A 16,681-nucleotide genomic window follows, 5' to 3' on the forward strand; every position below is an offset into this window, starting at 1 on the left:
ACTGGGTAATGAAGGATCAGGATTGTTCTTCCCAAAAAGGAAGTGGCTAGGTACATAAGGCCAAGCTTTTTAACTTTCTCTACTAGACGGAATTAATTTGAGTGGGGAAACACTTGCTTATGATATGCTTATCAGCATCGGTTAGTGCTCAACAGCATCATACTAGTCTTTTTGCTAATTTCTTTTGGGCTCTAATCCTGTCACGTATCCCACTGACATACATACTTAGTTTAAGGGTCTGGGTCATCCACAATCAACTTGAGCTGTGCCAGAAAACAGAAAGGAAAGTTTTTTGTCTGCACTTAAAGAAGTTATCATCCTCTTTTCTTCTTTCTTTCCTTGAAGAAGTGGGAAGGCTTTCGGTTGCGATTAACTTGGTTGTTGCTTAGTTTTTTGCCAAGTATTGCTTCCCCTCGGCTTTACATGTCCTATTGGTTGATGAAGAAATGATTTTGTCGTGAAAGCTAGTGTCTGTTTACATCAACGAATTCGGGACTCCATTAGTTGTTTCTGACATAGAGGTGGTTCTGCAATCATAATCCTGATCTGCTCTGTTACTTTGATCATGATATTCTAGAGTTCAAGTTGAATCCACTTGGGGCAAGATGGTCAACCTCAAGATTTATTCATATGATTTCAGGATAGAAAAAACTAATCTCAGCATCCTCTTTCTTTTCTCTTTCAATAGAAAGGAGGAGAGAGGGCCCTTGGAGTTCTATAACAAATTTCACTTTGAAGGAAAGGATTATTTTATTTCCGTGGCTTTTTCGATGTGGTCATCATGTCTCGAGAGCTTTTACCGATTTCCGGTTTGAATGTCTTTGCGATGGTCTGACTCCAAAATATCAGCATCTTTTTCTGCTTAACTAGAACAATGACTCTCCATCAGCCATTAGTGTCTAAACTCTAAAGTGTACAGTTTCAGGACATAGGCCGATACTTCCTCACAACTTGTATTCGCTATTGCAAAGTTATGCCTGTCCTTATGCTTTTGAAATCCGATCATTTGACTTTCATTAACTGCTGGGAAATTGTGCGGTGACTCCTGATCTCCATTACTGCCAGAAAGTAAAAGTTTAGGCATATTGAGAAACTTCCTTCCGATATTACAATGCAGGAAGCTATGCTTCGTAAAGTAAAAAGCATACTCGTCATTAAAATAATCGTAGAAGAAGAAGGAACAAATGAAATTACAATCAAAAGTTTGCTTTGTCCTTGTTCTCTCTCTCTCTCTCTCTCTCTCATCCCCTCAAATGGTAACTGGCCTTTTCATGATCCTCACTAACAGAAATTCTTGACGTTGATAGCGATAGAAACCCAACTTCTCCCGCATTCTTTCTGGAACGGAAGAACTGCTGAGACCGTTTGCAATGCGCTATTGCTCCCTGGATTGGGCTTTCCATCTCGGATTTCACGCTGCTGCTTCTCCTGAGGAACTGCGACTCATTAAACCCATTTGAACTTTTCGAGAACGAGGACGAAGATGATTTAGATGATGAGGAGGAGGATGTAATCTTGTTGGGTGAATGCCATTTAATAGACACGGAAAAAGACCTCCTATGACCCCCAACTCCATTGTCAGTTCTTTTCTCTTCGTTTAGGTGTGTCAGCAATGAAGTTGAACCTTGATTCTTGCACCTGTAGATTTGGCCAAATGGGATTCTCTTGGCCACTTTCTCGCAATTACTTGAGGAATCTCTGTCTTTTGGAGCTGATTCTTCACCTGAAGCTTTAGCGTTTCCTGCATGAGCGTCATCTGAGCAACCCGATTTGCCGAACAAGGACTTGATGTAAGCGCGAGAAGCCTTAAGCTTGGAACCAAGTGAGGATTGCTTGATCAACTTAATCTTTCTCGTCCAGGACTTCTTTGGATTTTCTCTAATGGAGTCGATCGTCTCGGTCAAGTACTCAGTGATATAGTCTTCCTGGGTCAGCTCTCTACTGGCCCTACACGACTCGGAAGGTGATATATTGCACGACTCAAACGGGGTACTCGTAGTAGTCGGGGTGGTAGGGTTAGTCACCAATGGAGTGCTGTAATGTTCCTCATATGTACTTCTTCCGTCATCGTAACACGGATTAGAGTGTTGGAGGAACTTCTCTACCATCTCTAGACATGGAGGGAGGTGAAGGGGGAGGAGTTTTCCTTTGTAGAACAGCTCGTCAGCTGGTGAAGTGGTTGTTTCTCTCTCTAGAGAGATCGAAGACATCTGGAACTCAAACTCTCGAGGATGTTGGGGAGAGGACATCGAGTGGGAGAGGAAACTGGAGTATGAGCTGACTTCCATGTCGATGTAGTCATCATCTGCATGATCAGGAGACAGAAGGTTCATGTCCATTGCAGATGGCTCAAATTGCACTCTAGGATATGTGGAACAGTACATAGATATAGTGGTTTGTCAGAGGGAAGAAATGTGCATCTAATAAGGGGAGAGAGAGAGAGAGAGAGAGAGAGAGAGAGAGAGAGATCAGGAACTTTGTTTTAGTGCTTCCACATAATATATGGAATTGTGGGAGTTGTCCTGATGGATTCTCTCTTGCGGTGTTTTCCACTCAATACGTATTTCAATTCGTCTTGACTATTGTTTTTATAGTTATTGCTGTTGCAGGACTCCTGTCTCTTTCTTTTCTTGCCTTTGGACACCAAAAGGAAATACTTGGAAAGCTTAAGCGATGTGAGCAAGCACCATCTCCCCCAGTACAGGCAAAATTCATCACAAGGCAGGGAAGTGAACATGATATCATCGATAGCTTTTGATGTTTGGGACCATATTCTAAATCATTGATCAGAAGCTATCTTAAACATAAAATAATAAGCCTTTTGAATTTAGGATTGGCACTCATAATCAGAAGCTGTACTGACTGATTTTGTTTAGTTATTAGCGGACTCCGCTCACAGAAAGAAGATATTAGAAAAAGGCTCTTGATAAAGTTAAATGTAAAAGCAGAACCACCTTGCTGACCCCACATTGTTGATGCTTTTATTTTTTAATTGTCACTGTTTATTGCAAAATAATGAGGCAAACAAAGATGTCGTGATAACAGACAAAATGCAAAGAGGCTAATTTCAAATTGGTATAGTGTATCTGTGTAGGACTCAAGAAATGTGCCCCACATCCATAGAAAATGTCACTCTTCACTTGTAAGGAAGACCCTTCTGTACATCATATCCATCTAAAAAAAAGATCATTGTTTCGAGAGCATGCTTAAATAAATAATAGAATAGTTTCTCAGATCTTATGCACTGTTTGAATTTAAGACAGGTACCTGTCTTGTTCCTGGTTTTCTGCTCTGCCCGAAGTATCATAACATTTGTTACCCTCTTTTCTATGAACTCTTTTAACCAATAGAGACAAATCAGTTGAGGTAGGTTGTCACTTTCCCTGTTTAAGTACTTTTGCTGGATTCCTGGGTTTGGATTTAACTCCCTAATGGGTTCTTTATTAGATTAATCATCCCTGTCTTTTGACAATTGTCTTTTTGTGTAGATTGATTACAGGTTTATGTTTTCTTGTCTTTTCTCTTTGTTATTATCGGATTAATCCTCCTTATGCAGGAGCTGCACACCATTCAGATGTGTGTGCGCGCGTGCGAGAGAGAGAGAGAGTTGACAATGGTGATCAGAGACATGTGATCGGACATTAAAGGGTGCAGTTAAGGAAATTACGGATGGACCACATGCATCGGTTGAAAGTCGAGATTGTATGTACCAAATAATATTGGATAGACTCATTAGTGGGTTAGAGAACGGCTTGCACTGTAATTGAAATGTCTATTAACATGGATGTGAGCTAAATTTATTCTTCTTTCTCCTCAAGGTTAGGATCTTTCAGAACTCAGGCAGCAATAAGAACAAAGGCCTAACATCACTACTCAAAGCAATCAGATCTTAAAGAACACTAGTTTTAACACCTATAATACAGCCCTGCAGATAGAAAAGCAATGACAAAACACAGGGACACTTCGGAGAGAATTCTCGGTGCTTGCTACGTCAACGCATTTCCACCGGGTAAAGGTAGCTAGAGGGGCGGGTTTGACAATCAAGGACGAGACCCAGACTCCTTGAACCCATAGGATAAGAACATTATCAAGGAAAAAAAGATGCATATTCATCAAGTTCAGAATCTTTCTGTGCAAGTAACAGCTCTGCTCTACAGTCGGCACAACCAAAGAGAATGTCAAGATACTATCCATTCATTACAACACCAACTTAACATCAGAAGGTTCAAAGAAATCAAAATCAGGAATCAGGGAAGCAAATAAAACATGCATGGTGACCTGTGCAGTTTGTATGTATACAAATATCGACTTGTATAGTTGACAGGGTAGTTGGAACGATTTCTCCTTCTAGGACCCTATCTTTTACTGGAACCAAGAGCTAAAGCTGACTATCTTCATCATCTTTTATGAATGACATCTGACTATCTAATAAAAAATAGAAAGTGAAGTCCTTTGTCCTCTGATTTAGACTCATAAATTGCTATTAGTCTTTAAGCAAGATCTATTGATTTGAGATGATGATAAAAGCCGCCAACAAGCTCTAGCAGCTGCATTGGCATTAGCACATATGATGGTTCGTCCTTTTTATTTTTCTTTAGTTGTGTGAACAGTGTACGCTCCTCTGGTTTAAGATCTTTTGCTTGACACAATCACCCCAAAACATCAAAGGAGGAAAATGAGAAGCATACATTAGGTCTGCTGGAAGGATTGGGTCTAGTCACCTACTCAAATTTTTCACAGATTTGTCAATATTTTCCATATATTGAGATAACTGTAATTGGCTTAGCAGCTGCCAACTTCTGAGGACAGACGCATGCAGTTTTATGGTGTTACTAGCGCCAAGGTATGAAGGCAAAAGATAAATACCATGACACTTAAAGAACAAGGCAGGGCACAACAATCCCAAAAAAAGAAAAAAAAAGATCTCTTTGGCGACTCAGAAGAATTCATAAAACTTGTTCAGCATGCTAGAACAGACAAAGGCGAAAATACAGTAAGTGAAGCAATAGAATGGAATGGGAACTCCAGTTCCCATATTTCATCATGACAGAGAAAAAAAAAAGAAAATAAAAATGATTAACTTCAAACATCAAATAAGTCAGTAAAATGAATTATAAGATGATAATCTCCAATATATAAATTTTTGTACTTTTGTTTAAGGAACGAAAATAGTGAGGCTTTTGGAGAATTAGGGAATTGGCATTTTATTTGGAATGACCCTTTCCTGCTCATAAGCCAAACAAGAGCAAGTTAATATGCTCATCAAATCTAGCAAAAGAGAGCAATTCAGAATGACCCATCACCCCCACAAAATCAGGGAGCTAGAGCATCTCTCATTGGAACAGAGACTAGCAAGTAGACAATTAGATTGAAGGTTCGACCCCAAAAAAAAAAAAAGATTGAAGGGGGCCCATTGCCCGGCAACCCACCAGCAATGATGGATGTAAAAGATTGTAATGGCTACAAAGGAGCCAGCAACCCTTTTGACGAGTCGTCTTCAAAAGAACCTTTCAGAGATACACATATTCTTGAGAACCCAAAGAGAAAAGAAAGAGAACACTGTACTATACAGTCTATTCAAGGCCATGCACAATGCTGTTTCTCCGATCCTATAACAGATTAAACAAATCACGAGTTCAATACAACTAAGGATCACAACCCCACAATTCTGTCAGTCTCTACAACTAGGATTATGTAGGAGAACCTGTGGAGCTACCCAGTGCAACTGACATAGTTGAGTAGGTTTTAGTGTGCATATTAGAGTTTACAAGGTAGGTTCCGCGTTTTGACCACAAAAAAAAAAAAGGTAGGTTCCACGTTTCAAAATTTCCAAACCAGTGAGTATGGGGTAGGTTATAGAATTTCAGTCACAACATCCCGCATTGACCCGATGCACGGTACCCTAGAAAGGTTCAAGGTAACCTTCCAGTGCAAATTTTTTTTACTCATTCACCGTTGCATGGTGTGACATTTGTGAGTGACATTTGGGTTACATGACTCCATATGTTATACCATGTCACCCATCTAACAGTGGATGTGTAAAAGAAATTTATACGGATAGCGGACGTAATAATTATTCAATAATTATACGTACTTAGTTATTTATGACTTTTTTTCATTTTGAAATTTTCACATTAATATATGTGAAAGCTCTAGTTGATCCCAATCCCCAATTCCACTAGAAGAAAGAAATCTCCGACTCTTTTCACCCCTCACTCTCTGTGACGAGCTTGGATATGTCTATAACGAAACATTTTAATTCATGCTCTCAATAAAGTGAGACAAGCTTTCATGTAAACTCATAGATTTAAACGATAGATAGAAATTGATTTATTTCTTTGGTTTTTACTCTCGATGTCATTGTTGTTTTAGGAATGTGTTACTAATGTACAATTACATGAATATCTATTATATCATGTAAGCCATATATTTTGTGTTAAATGTACAAGGACTACCACGACAATTTTGTTTCCAATAATAAAAATCTGAAAAGAAAATACAAGGTAGAAACATGTGGAATCGACATGTCTCAAGTTCCAAGGTGATTCCGAGAGCCTATAAGGTAGGTTCCAAGTTTCATACAACCCGGAACAGGTAACAATTGGGTAGGTGCCAGGATTAAGGCAAATCCTATCCACCATGAAAGCTGCACACCCTATCAAACAAGCTAAGTTTAAAGATTTTTCCAAGCTGGAGTAACAGGCAATTCCAGCAACTCTTCACTCAAGATACAGACGGTCATTGCTGGGTCATACAGAGATCTCACTCAAAGCTCAAATCTATCATTTGTACAAGTGCAGTAATCAAAGAGCAGCTACATTCTAATGCAGAGCTCATATTCTATGGAAAAGTGAAAAAAATCAGAATGATGCTGTCATTATTAAAATAGATAAACGAGACAGCTTCCCAATAGATTTTGGTATATATATTTTGAGCTTTGGATTAAGAGAATGTAGAGAAGAAATGACACTTAACGGATATGTGTCTGACTTATAAAGGCAGATTATAATTGAATCACGATGGAGATATCATCTCTAAATTCAACTAGAAAGTTAACCAGAACCTTAGAGTTTGCTAATGTTGGTTTGTTTCCAGAAGCATTAAAATTAACTACCCAGACAGATCAATATAATTCTATCTTTTAGACTGCACTTTCAAAGATGATTGTAATCCCTCTAATTTGCTATCAATAATGCATGCCTAAAAAATTTTCGTAAAAAATTTTCTCTGGTTTCATGATGTAAATACTTCACCTAAGGTGTCACATAAAGAAAGAACATAATTAATCATGAATGTCTTAGTGTTTCACCCATGCACGCTTCCAGAATCAACTGCATAAAAATCAATATTCTTCTGAATCGAGAACCAAGTCCTGCTTCCAGAAAATTTCAAAGCAGTAAAATAATAGTTAGAAAGGGTGAAAAGTTTTTAAGACAATGAGACCCTGGTCATCTGCCATTCATCGTACCCAAAACTGATACAACAAAACCAATTTGAAGCTTGAATCAAGTTCGTCAGTGCAGGGAGACAGATTATACATCATTGCCTTATTGCTCAACAGCATCATCTTCTCCTGTTAATCACTTCGGGATCCATCTTGTAATTTGAGAGCACATTATGGTTAATGAAAATAACCAATAACTTGGCCTCCCACGTTCCTTCTAATGGCTTCTTCATGGTCCAGAACGCCATTAGGTGTTGTAATAACAACATAACCCCACTGAGAGAGAGAGAGAGAGACCAAGAGACAGAGAGAGTAAACAATCAATTAACGAAGATTTCTTTCAGCTAAAAACAAGCGTGTCATCTGAAAACCCTAGCACATGAAATAGCTTCCAAGACATTACCATCAACAAACTCCGCATGCATCAAGAAGTAGACCAGACAAGAAGTCAAATTTTCAAGTACCTGACGTGTTGGAAGCATTTTCACTCTATACTGCTCAATATCTCTAGCCTTGATATCTTGACGGTAAGTGAGAGCTTTGCAATCTTTTATTCGGCCTTGCAGTTCAACGGTTATCCTCCCCACTCTGTGGGGATCATGAACTTGGAAACTCTTCACATATCCTGAAATAACAAAACCAAAACGGAAAACTCTTATATACCAATCAGCCCTTCAAAAAAATCTCACAACATAAAAGTTTTTTTTCAATAGATCTGGCCCCAAACAGATTCTCATAATCAGTAAGTCAGGTGAATTAAAGTGGTATGTGGGTCGGCAATAGAATTAGTTAACAAACACGATCACGCAATTAAGCTTCACTTCAATGAGAGACAGATGAAAATCTTCCCATCTTTCTTCACTCATTCATAAACTTATAAATTTCTCCAACTGATCCACCTTCGATCCTACCACCATTCAGCCCAAAGAAAAACATTAGAAGAACAACTGATTGATCTATGGTAGTAGTTCTTTTACGCAAGCATATAGACATAGCTGATATTACCGCCCAACCTCAAAGCACTTCACCAACTTACCTTTGTAGTAGTATATCCTCTCTCCATAAGTTCCAACCAAAAGAGCCCATTCTTCACATAATGGCAAGAATAATCTAAATCCCCAAAACTCATACTACAATCAACTAACATTATGTTAAACAAAAGAATGAACTTGAAGCTTTGTTTGGTAAGAAGCCTGTAAAGATGTTGGATAAAATTGAAGTAAGATCACTGACATTTTCGAATGCACCATGGTTCTCAACATGGCCAATTTCTTCCCAACTCTAGTTAGCCCCTTAAGTTGGTCAGTTCTACAAACATGTCTCGTCTACAACATAAAACTGCCATAAAGTCAAGTCAAACAAGTTCAAAATAGCAGCCGAGCCCATCATCTCTCAAAATCCGATTTTTTTGCAAAACCATTCTCGTGTCACTTCCTATGCATTGTCCAACCGCAAAGTCACAGACATGTGAAGGCCCAATCACTCTAAAATTAAAGTGCAGAACTGTTGTCCGGTCGTCACCAGCTGCGCCTCAAACTGCATATTCCATCAGCACAAGACAAACACTAAGCAATATGCATCCTCCTCATCAGCGCACACACACGAAGTGCTCTCACACATAGCAGAATCTTGACATGCTCCGCTCATTCTTGCTCGACGACGGCAAGGGCAACCACAACACTCCACCGAAATATCAAATTTCCAAGTGCACCGTCCACAATGAAGCGACCGAACAAAGGGAATCGCACAGTGGGGGCAAGGCAATTGAAGAGAAAATCTTCCATTTGACAAGAAACCCAGAAAGAAAAAAGCAACAAAGGAAAGGGAGGAGGGGGGCAAGGAAGCAAGAAACCTAACCTCGGTCCTTCATGATCTTGAGGAAGGAAGAGACCACGTTGGAGATGGGTCGCAGCTCCACCAGGGCCTTCCCTCTCTTCTCCGCATTCACCATCGTCCTCAATGCATCGTTCAGTATCCTTCGCCCCATCTCTCTCCCTCTGTCTCACGAGCGACGTTCAGCATAACCCTTCGCCTCAGAACTCTGCAGTCGCGGACTCGCGGCGGGCGGGCCAGCGAGCGGGCGGCGAGGGCTTTCTGTTCTCGCTCTCCACCTTGGCGTGGCACTTTGGATATTCTGACGAACCTTCAAGACCTCCATGGTAATTTCGTGAGTTAATTAATCCTTTGGACTGGCCCACGAGCCGAGCCGTGCCGAGCACTGGCCTGCTTGGGCCTTGCTCTCAGGCCCATTTTTTTATTGGACTCGGCCTTTTAGGCCCAATCTCAAATTAAATGGGCCTTGAGGCCCCCAAACGGTCACTGGTTGGTGGGGGTAGAAGAGAAACTGCAAATTTTTGTTCTTTTGCCATGAATTTGATTCGGCCCCCCACCTCTTTCTCTCATATTCACCATTCCTCACTCACTCACAAATCATCACCTCCCGTTGCCTGCTCTTGTCGTCTTAAACCGAACATCAATATCATCGTATGAAATTTAGAATTAGATGATTTTAAATCGCGCTCCCGGTTTGCACAAACGACAACCGAAAGTGCATCGTATCCCTGGCAAGCTCTATGTTATCATCGGAGTATCCATGCACGTTAGGGATGTCATTGACGGAAATTCACTAAAGTAGCGCCGGGTAGGGTAAGACATATGTTTAAACTTAGGCTTCGTTTGTGTTTGTGGGAATGAATGATTTGCAAAATATTAATTTTCCTAAAAACGATCGCTTACATCGCTTACAAAAAATAAATGAATGAAAAATATTTTCATCGTCCACGAACATGTTCAGATATAAATTGCTGTCGATAATAAAAATATTTTTCTTTTTTGCTAATTATTTTAAGTAACACAAGCAATCATTGAATGTTTTTCAAATCATTTATTTTCCGCGAAATAAACGGAGTCTTAGAAACTTAAGAACTTCCTTTTTTTCTTTGTTTTCTTTTCCGAATTTTTTTCTCTTTCTTTTATTTCTTCCCTTTTTTTTCCTTGAGATGTCACAACTTCAGTCTTGTTTTTTTTAGGAGAACAGAACTCCTAGGTTGCTTTACAGGAATTTCACATGAAAAAAAGTTGGTATTGATATAAATTTTAAATGGATGCCAAAGGAACCGACATTTTGATGGTGTATTTGTTTCACGGAAAACTCAAAATTTGGAAAACATTTTCCAAAAATTAATTGATTATATCGCTTAATTGGCTAATGTAAAATGTTTTCATTATTGACAGTAAAATTTATACCTAACTATTTTAGTAAATGATAAAAATATTTTTCATTCATTCTGTAAACGATCATCATTTTTGGAAAATATTTTTCAAATATCGAGCGTGCCCTCGGTGGATTGGTATCGAAATAATTGACCCCTTTCTCTTGTGCAAAGACAATGTTACCTCACAAGGTATTTAGTGAGTCTCTCTGGCATTTGTGCTTTCTGTTGAATCCCACGTTGTAGAGTTTGGGCAAACGTTGCTTTCATTGATGAAACAATTTACAATATATATACATAGGGTTTAGGGCTAAAAACAATACAATGACAATTATGCCCTTTAGTATAAACCTAATCTACCAATACTCCCCCTCAAGTTGGTGAATGTAAACATGTCAACAACTTGTTCTTAAAAGTACAAAATAAATCCCGTGTGACCGGTTTCGTGAACAAGTCCGCGAGTTGGGAGTGACCGGGAATATGAAGAGTGCGCAAAGTGCCATCTTGAATTTTTTCACGAACCAAGTGACAGTCAATCTCGATGTGTTTGGTGCGTTCGTGGAAGACGAGATTAGTGGCAATGTGGATGGCCGCTTTATTATCACAAAAAAGATCAGCAGTGGTAGTGTTGACGTGGAGATCCGAGAGAAGCGTGCGAAGCCATGTGATTTCGCAAGCGGCAGACGCCATAGCACGATATTCAACTTCTGCTGAGGAACGGGCAACAGTGGTTTGTTTCTTGGAACGCCATGAGATGGGACAAGAACCAAGAAACATGCACGTAGCGTAAAATGATCGTCGAGATGTAGAACAAGATGCCCAATCAGAATCTGTATAACCATTAAGTTGAAGAGTAGAATTGGATGGGAAAAACAAACCAGTGCCAGGATCATGCTTGAGATACAGCACAATGCGAAGTGCGGCATTCCAATGGTCTTCATTAGGAGAGTGCATAAATTGACTAAGATGTTGCACTGCAAAGAGTAAATCTGGACGAGTTACTGTAAGATATAATAATCTACCAATAAGTCGTCGATATGAACCTAGATCCTTGAGAGTTGGAGAGGAGTCCAAAAATTGTATATTGGGTTCCATCGGAGTATCAACAGGACGTCCTCCAAGAAGACCAACGTCAGACAAAATATCAAGAGTGTATTTCCTTTGTGACAAGAAAATCCCAGACTTGGAATGAGAAACTTCAATGCCCAAGAAGTATTTGAGAGTACCCAAGTCCTTAATGCGAAATTGTGTGTCAAGGAATCGCTTGAGAAGTTGAATCATAACTTCATCATAACCCGTGATAACCAAATCATCAACATAAACAAGGACAATGGTCAAGAGAGAGCCACGGACCAATGTAAAAAGTGAATAGTCCGCCTTGGACTGTTGAAAACCAACATCAAGCAGTGCAGAAGAGAATTTAGCAAACCATTGCCTCGATGCCTGTTTAAGGCCATAGAGTGATTTCTTAAGCCGACAGACTAAATTCTCCCCCTTAGTATGAAAACCCGGTAGAAACCTCATGTAGACCTCTTCGTCAAGATTATCATGCAGAAAAGCGTTATTTACATCTAATTGGTAGAGAGGCCAATGACGAATTGAAGTAAGAGCTAATAAAGTGCGAACGGTTACCATTTTAGCAACAGGCGCAAAGGTGTCATGATAATCAATCCCCTCTGTTTGAGTGTAACCCTTTGCAACAAGACGAGCTTTGTAGCGCTCAATGGTGCCGTCAGACTTATATTTGATTCGGTAAACCCATTTACATCCAATGGGTTGTTTGTCAGGAGGAAGAGGAACAATTTTCCAAGTGTCATTCTGTTCAAGGGCATGTATCTCAGAAGACATTGCCTCCCGCCACTTGGGAGATTGACACATGGCGTCATAAGTTTCAGGTTCTTGCTTTAAGGATATGGAGGCTAAAAAAACAAGGTGAGTAGGTGAAAAACGCGAGTACGATAAATAGTTGGATAAGGGGTAAAGATTACCTGATTCAGTTACCTTAGAGTCCGAAGAGGATTGATCGGAGGCCACAATAGCGCAGTGGTAGTCTCGAAGATATCCGGGTGGATGGCGTGGCCGAGATGGCCGAGGCATGGCTACGGGTGCAGTGGGTGATGGTGTGGCTATGGGTGCAGGGGGATGAGGAGGTGAGGTCGGTGCAAGTACCGGGGTGGAGGGAGGAGGGGAGGTTTCACCAAGATCGGGTATGGATAATGGAATTACTGGGGTATGTTCTGGTGTGGTATGGTCGATTGTTTGATGAAAAGGAAAAACTTGTTCATAGAAAACGACGTCGCGACTGGTAAAAGTTGTTTGGTCTTGGAGATCATAAAGACGATAACCTTTGTGGTTTTTAGGATAACCGATTAGAACACATCGGCGAGATCGGGGGCCAAATTTATCGGAGTGAAGATGGCCGGTAGAAGCGTAACATAATGAGCCAAAGACACGAAGATGAGAATAGGAAGGTGGTTTGCCATAGAGAAGGTCATACGGGGTTTTATTGTGTAGGAGAGGACTAGGTAGTCTATTAATGAGATGAGTAGCAGTTAAGACACAATCACCCCAAAAATGAAGAGGCATGCCAGAATGAAAACGCAAACGCATGAGCAACATTGAGCAGGTGACGATGCTTGCGCTCAACAACTCCATTTTGTTGAGGAGTGTAAGGGCAACTGCGCTGGTGGTGAACACCATGAGCGCGAAAAAACTCTTGCAATCGAGAGGAAAGGAATTCAGTCCCGTTATCAGATTGAACATTTTGGACTTTGGTTTGAAATTGAGTCTCAACAAAAGCAAAGAAGCGAATCAGAGAATCAATTGCATCAGACTTAAAAGTAAGCAAAAAAATCAAAGTATAGCGCGAATAGTCATCAACAATAGATAAACAATAACGACATGTCTGATGCGTAAAATGAGAATAAGGTCCCCAAATGTCAACATGAATAAGCTCAAAGGGACGTAAAGTAGCAATAGTGCTAGACGCAAAAGACAGACGCGTTTGTTTGGATAAATGACAAGCATCACATGGACTCAATCGTTTTGCTAGACTAAAACATAAAGTTTGTTGCAAAGTGGATAAAATTGACTCGGATGGATGTCCTAAGCAGGTGTGCCAAAGTTGAGGTGAAGAAGTTGCAGTACAGAAGACGGTAGGTTCGGTAGGAATCTCCAGATAATAGAGACTACCACGCTCATGGCCCCGACCAATGATCTTCTTTGTCAAGAGGTCCTGAAAAAGACAATGTTTAGGAAAAAAGGTGAATGAGCAATTTAAAGTTTGAGTGAGCTTGGAGATTGATAATAAGTTATATTTGAAAGAGGGGGCGCAAAGGACATTGTCAAGGGAGATAATTGGGGTAAGAGGGGCCGAACCGTGTGATGTCACAGGGACACCGACACCATTGGGAATCCCAATGGTGGGATGTGGAGAGGGATAATGAGTCGGGTTTGTAAGGTGACGGGGTTCAAATGTGATGTGGTTGGTGGCACCAGTGTCAATAACCCAAGTATCAGAATTAAATGAACTCGAAGATAAGCCAAGAACATTACCTGAGAGGTTGGCTTTTGGGATGTTTACCTCTTGTAGCAAACGCATCAGTTGCTTATATTGATCACTTATGAACGAAGGAGGTCCCGCATCGGAAGTATGGTTGGACTTGTTGTCCGTGGGCCGAGAAGAGGTAGATGGCTATCCACAGCGTTGCTTGTGGTTGGGAGGGAAGCCATGAAGTCGAAAACACACATCCCGTGTATGTCTCGGGATGCCATAGTAGGCGCATCTTTCCCGATCGCGGGACGTGTTCGTCCGTTTAGCCAGGTTGGCGGACGAAACGGGAGCGCCAAGAGAGCCGTGCTGTCCGTGGGATGAGGAATCCGCGTATGGCCGCGGAGTATGGTTGCCGTGAGTGCTAAGCAAAGTGTTGGTCTGATCGGACGGTGGGCGATCCAATTGGATATGGCGATGCGACTCATCCTGAAGAACTAGTGCATATGCGCGTGCAACACTAGGTAACGGATCCATTAGTAAAATCTGACTAATAACATTAGCATACCTCGGATTGAGACCCATGAGAAATTGAAACAATCGCCGATTCTCTTGTTGTTTGGTAATGATAGAATGAGCTGAACAAGAGCATTGCGGTAACGGATCCAAATTATTCAATTCATCCCAGTAACTTCGCAAGTTGTTGTAGTACTTGGTCACGGCATCGTCATGTTGTGCAACGGTGCATATCTTTTGCTAAAGATGAAAAACCCTAGGACCATTCGATGGCGAAAAACGTTCACGGAGATCGGCCCAGACATCCGCAACTGACTCTGTGTAGAGAACCGTTGGCACCAAATCTGGATGGATGGAATTAAGAATCCAGGATAGAATCATATTGTTAACACAAATCCATGACGCATGGGCAGGATCGGCTGCGGCTGGTTTTTTAATTTCTCCAGTAACAAATACCATCTTGTTCTTGGCGGAAAGGGCAATCTCCATGGCACGAGACCAATTGTTGTAATTATCACCCGTAAGGACCATGCCAACGAGATTAGATCCAGGGTTATCAGAAGGATGCATAAAATAAGGGCTGTTCAGCTGCTCATGTGCGGGAGAGATGGCTGAAGAGGTTTGAGAATTGTCTACCATGGTGACTTGTAGCGACCGATGAGGAGGAACGTCAGGACCAAGGCAGCAACGATGGCGAATAAGCGAGGATGCAGCAAATCGCAGACAGGTTCGCGGGAGGCAGAGATCAACACCGGCAAACAAGATCTCGAGAATTTCGGCGAGAAAGCAAAACCAGACCGCTGAACGGAAGCACCGACGACACTGAGAAATCAAACCACGCCGGCGAATCGTTCTAACCGAATAAGAGGAGGACTAGATATTGCTTAAGGGACGTGAGAGACGAGCTTCGAGGATCACCGCTCTGATACCATGTAGAGTTTGGGTAAACGTTGCTTTCATTGATGAAACAATTTACAATATATATACATAGGGTTTAGGGCTAAAAACAATACAATGACAATTATGCCCTTTAGTATAAACCTAATCTACCAATAGGTGTGGGGACAGGGCAAATGGCATCTCCATCTCCATTATGTTAGCAAGCGGTGAGGGACGAATACCCTTGCACCGGTCATTCCCTATCGCCTTCCTTGTTTTCGCGCGTTAGTTGTTCGCCGCATCAATCTAATTGGTAAGTCATTTGACTCTTTGTAACCTGTGCAAAACGTGCGAAGAATTAGTTCCAAGTGATGAGGACCTTTTGATGGGTGTGCAAATCTCAATCCAGATCATTACATTCTATTAGATTCGTCAAACGGGTGGGTCAGGTCGGGTTGAAAATGGTTATATCCAATAGACTCACTTAACTCGTTTTGATCAATTTTCATATAAATCTAATGATTCATATCCGACTTGATTCATACCCAACTCATTTCCGACCTGACCTATATTGTTAAAACACTTACGTATTTAACTCTAAAATGAGATTAAGTGAGATTGAGTGATAGAGAGAGAGAGAGAGAGAGAGAGAGAGAGAGTCACAGAGGTGAGTTGGGTCCAAATAAGTTGTAAACATATTTATGACCCATTTAACATCCATATTATGTTTAGATTAATTTTATGTCTATCTACATAATATAACTGACCCATATAAAAATATAATAATTAAGTCCATCATACATGAGTTAAGAAATGATTTTGTGATCCATTTTGACAGATCTATTTCCTGCACATTTGTGGAAAGATCTTCAAATCTGTGTTCTAATTACTAACTTCTATAAGGACTCACCCGGATAACGCCATGCACATTCCTTGTTGGCCTCGAATTACATACTTTCACATAATTCTAAGTTGGGTTCCTCATAGAAGAATGCACATGTTTAGAATAGGGCCCAATACCCAAAAAAACCCCAAACTTTAGGCTTTGTCCCAATTATACCTTAAATTTTTTTTTGTCTCGTAAAAAACCTCAAACTTTTACTTTTGTCCCAAATTTACCACCGTTTAACTTTCCGTCCA

The 16,681-nt window shown here is 40.7% G+C and overlaps 2 protein-coding genes across 2 annotated transcripts; both read right to left on the reverse strand.

Annotated features, from left to right (window-relative positions):
- Positions 1-1,241: 1,241 nt before the first annotated feature.
- Positions 1,242-2,339, reverse strand: LOC115682165 (probable membrane-associated kinase regulator 4). Its single transcript, XM_030606316.2, has one exon. It carries the CDS (start codon positions 2,337-2,339, stop codon positions 1,242-1,244), a length of 1,098 nt encoding a protein of 365 aa, XP_030462176.1.
- Positions 2,340-7,332: 4,993 nt separating this feature from the next.
- On the reverse strand, positions 7,333-9,461 carry LOC115682159 (40S ribosomal protein S15a-2-like). Its single transcript, XM_030606304.2, has 3 exons — positions 9,302-9,461; positions 7,909-8,069; positions 7,333-7,720 (listed from the first exon to the last, which is right to left on the reverse strand). Exons 1-3 carry the CDS (start codon positions 9,429-9,431, stop codon positions 7,622-7,624), a joined length of 390 nt encoding a protein of 129 aa, XP_030462164.2. The 5' UTR covers positions 9,432-9,461; the 3' UTR covers positions 7,333-7,621.
- Positions 9,462-16,681: the final 7,220 nt, after the last annotated feature.

Source organism: Syzygium oleosum, unplaced genomic scaffold, assembly GCF_021117445.2.
Source record: "Syzygium oleosum isolate NSW1041296 unplaced genomic scaffold, Sole_v2.1 Sole_v2.07, whole genome shotgun sequence".
Lineage (NCBI taxonomy): Eukaryota > Viridiplantae > Streptophyta > Magnoliopsida > Myrtales > Myrtaceae > Syzygium > Syzygium oleosum.

Coding starts and splice junctions, on each gene's coding strand:
- LOC115682159 (XM_030606304.2), bottom strand. CDS start 9,431: ATGGGGCGAAGGATACTGAACGATGCATTGAGGACGATGGTGAATGCG. Junction 8,070..9,301: donor CAAGATCATGAAGGACCGAG/GTTAGGTTTCTT, acceptor TTGTTATTTCAG/GATATGTGAAGAGTTTCCAA. Junction 7,721..7,908: donor AAATGCTTCCAACACGTCAG/GTACTTGAAAAT, acceptor TCTCTCTCTCAG/TGGGGTTATGTTGTTATTAC.
- LOC115682165 (XM_030606316.2), bottom strand. CDS start 2,339: ATGGACATGAACCTTCTGTCTCCTGATCATGCAGATGATGACTACATC.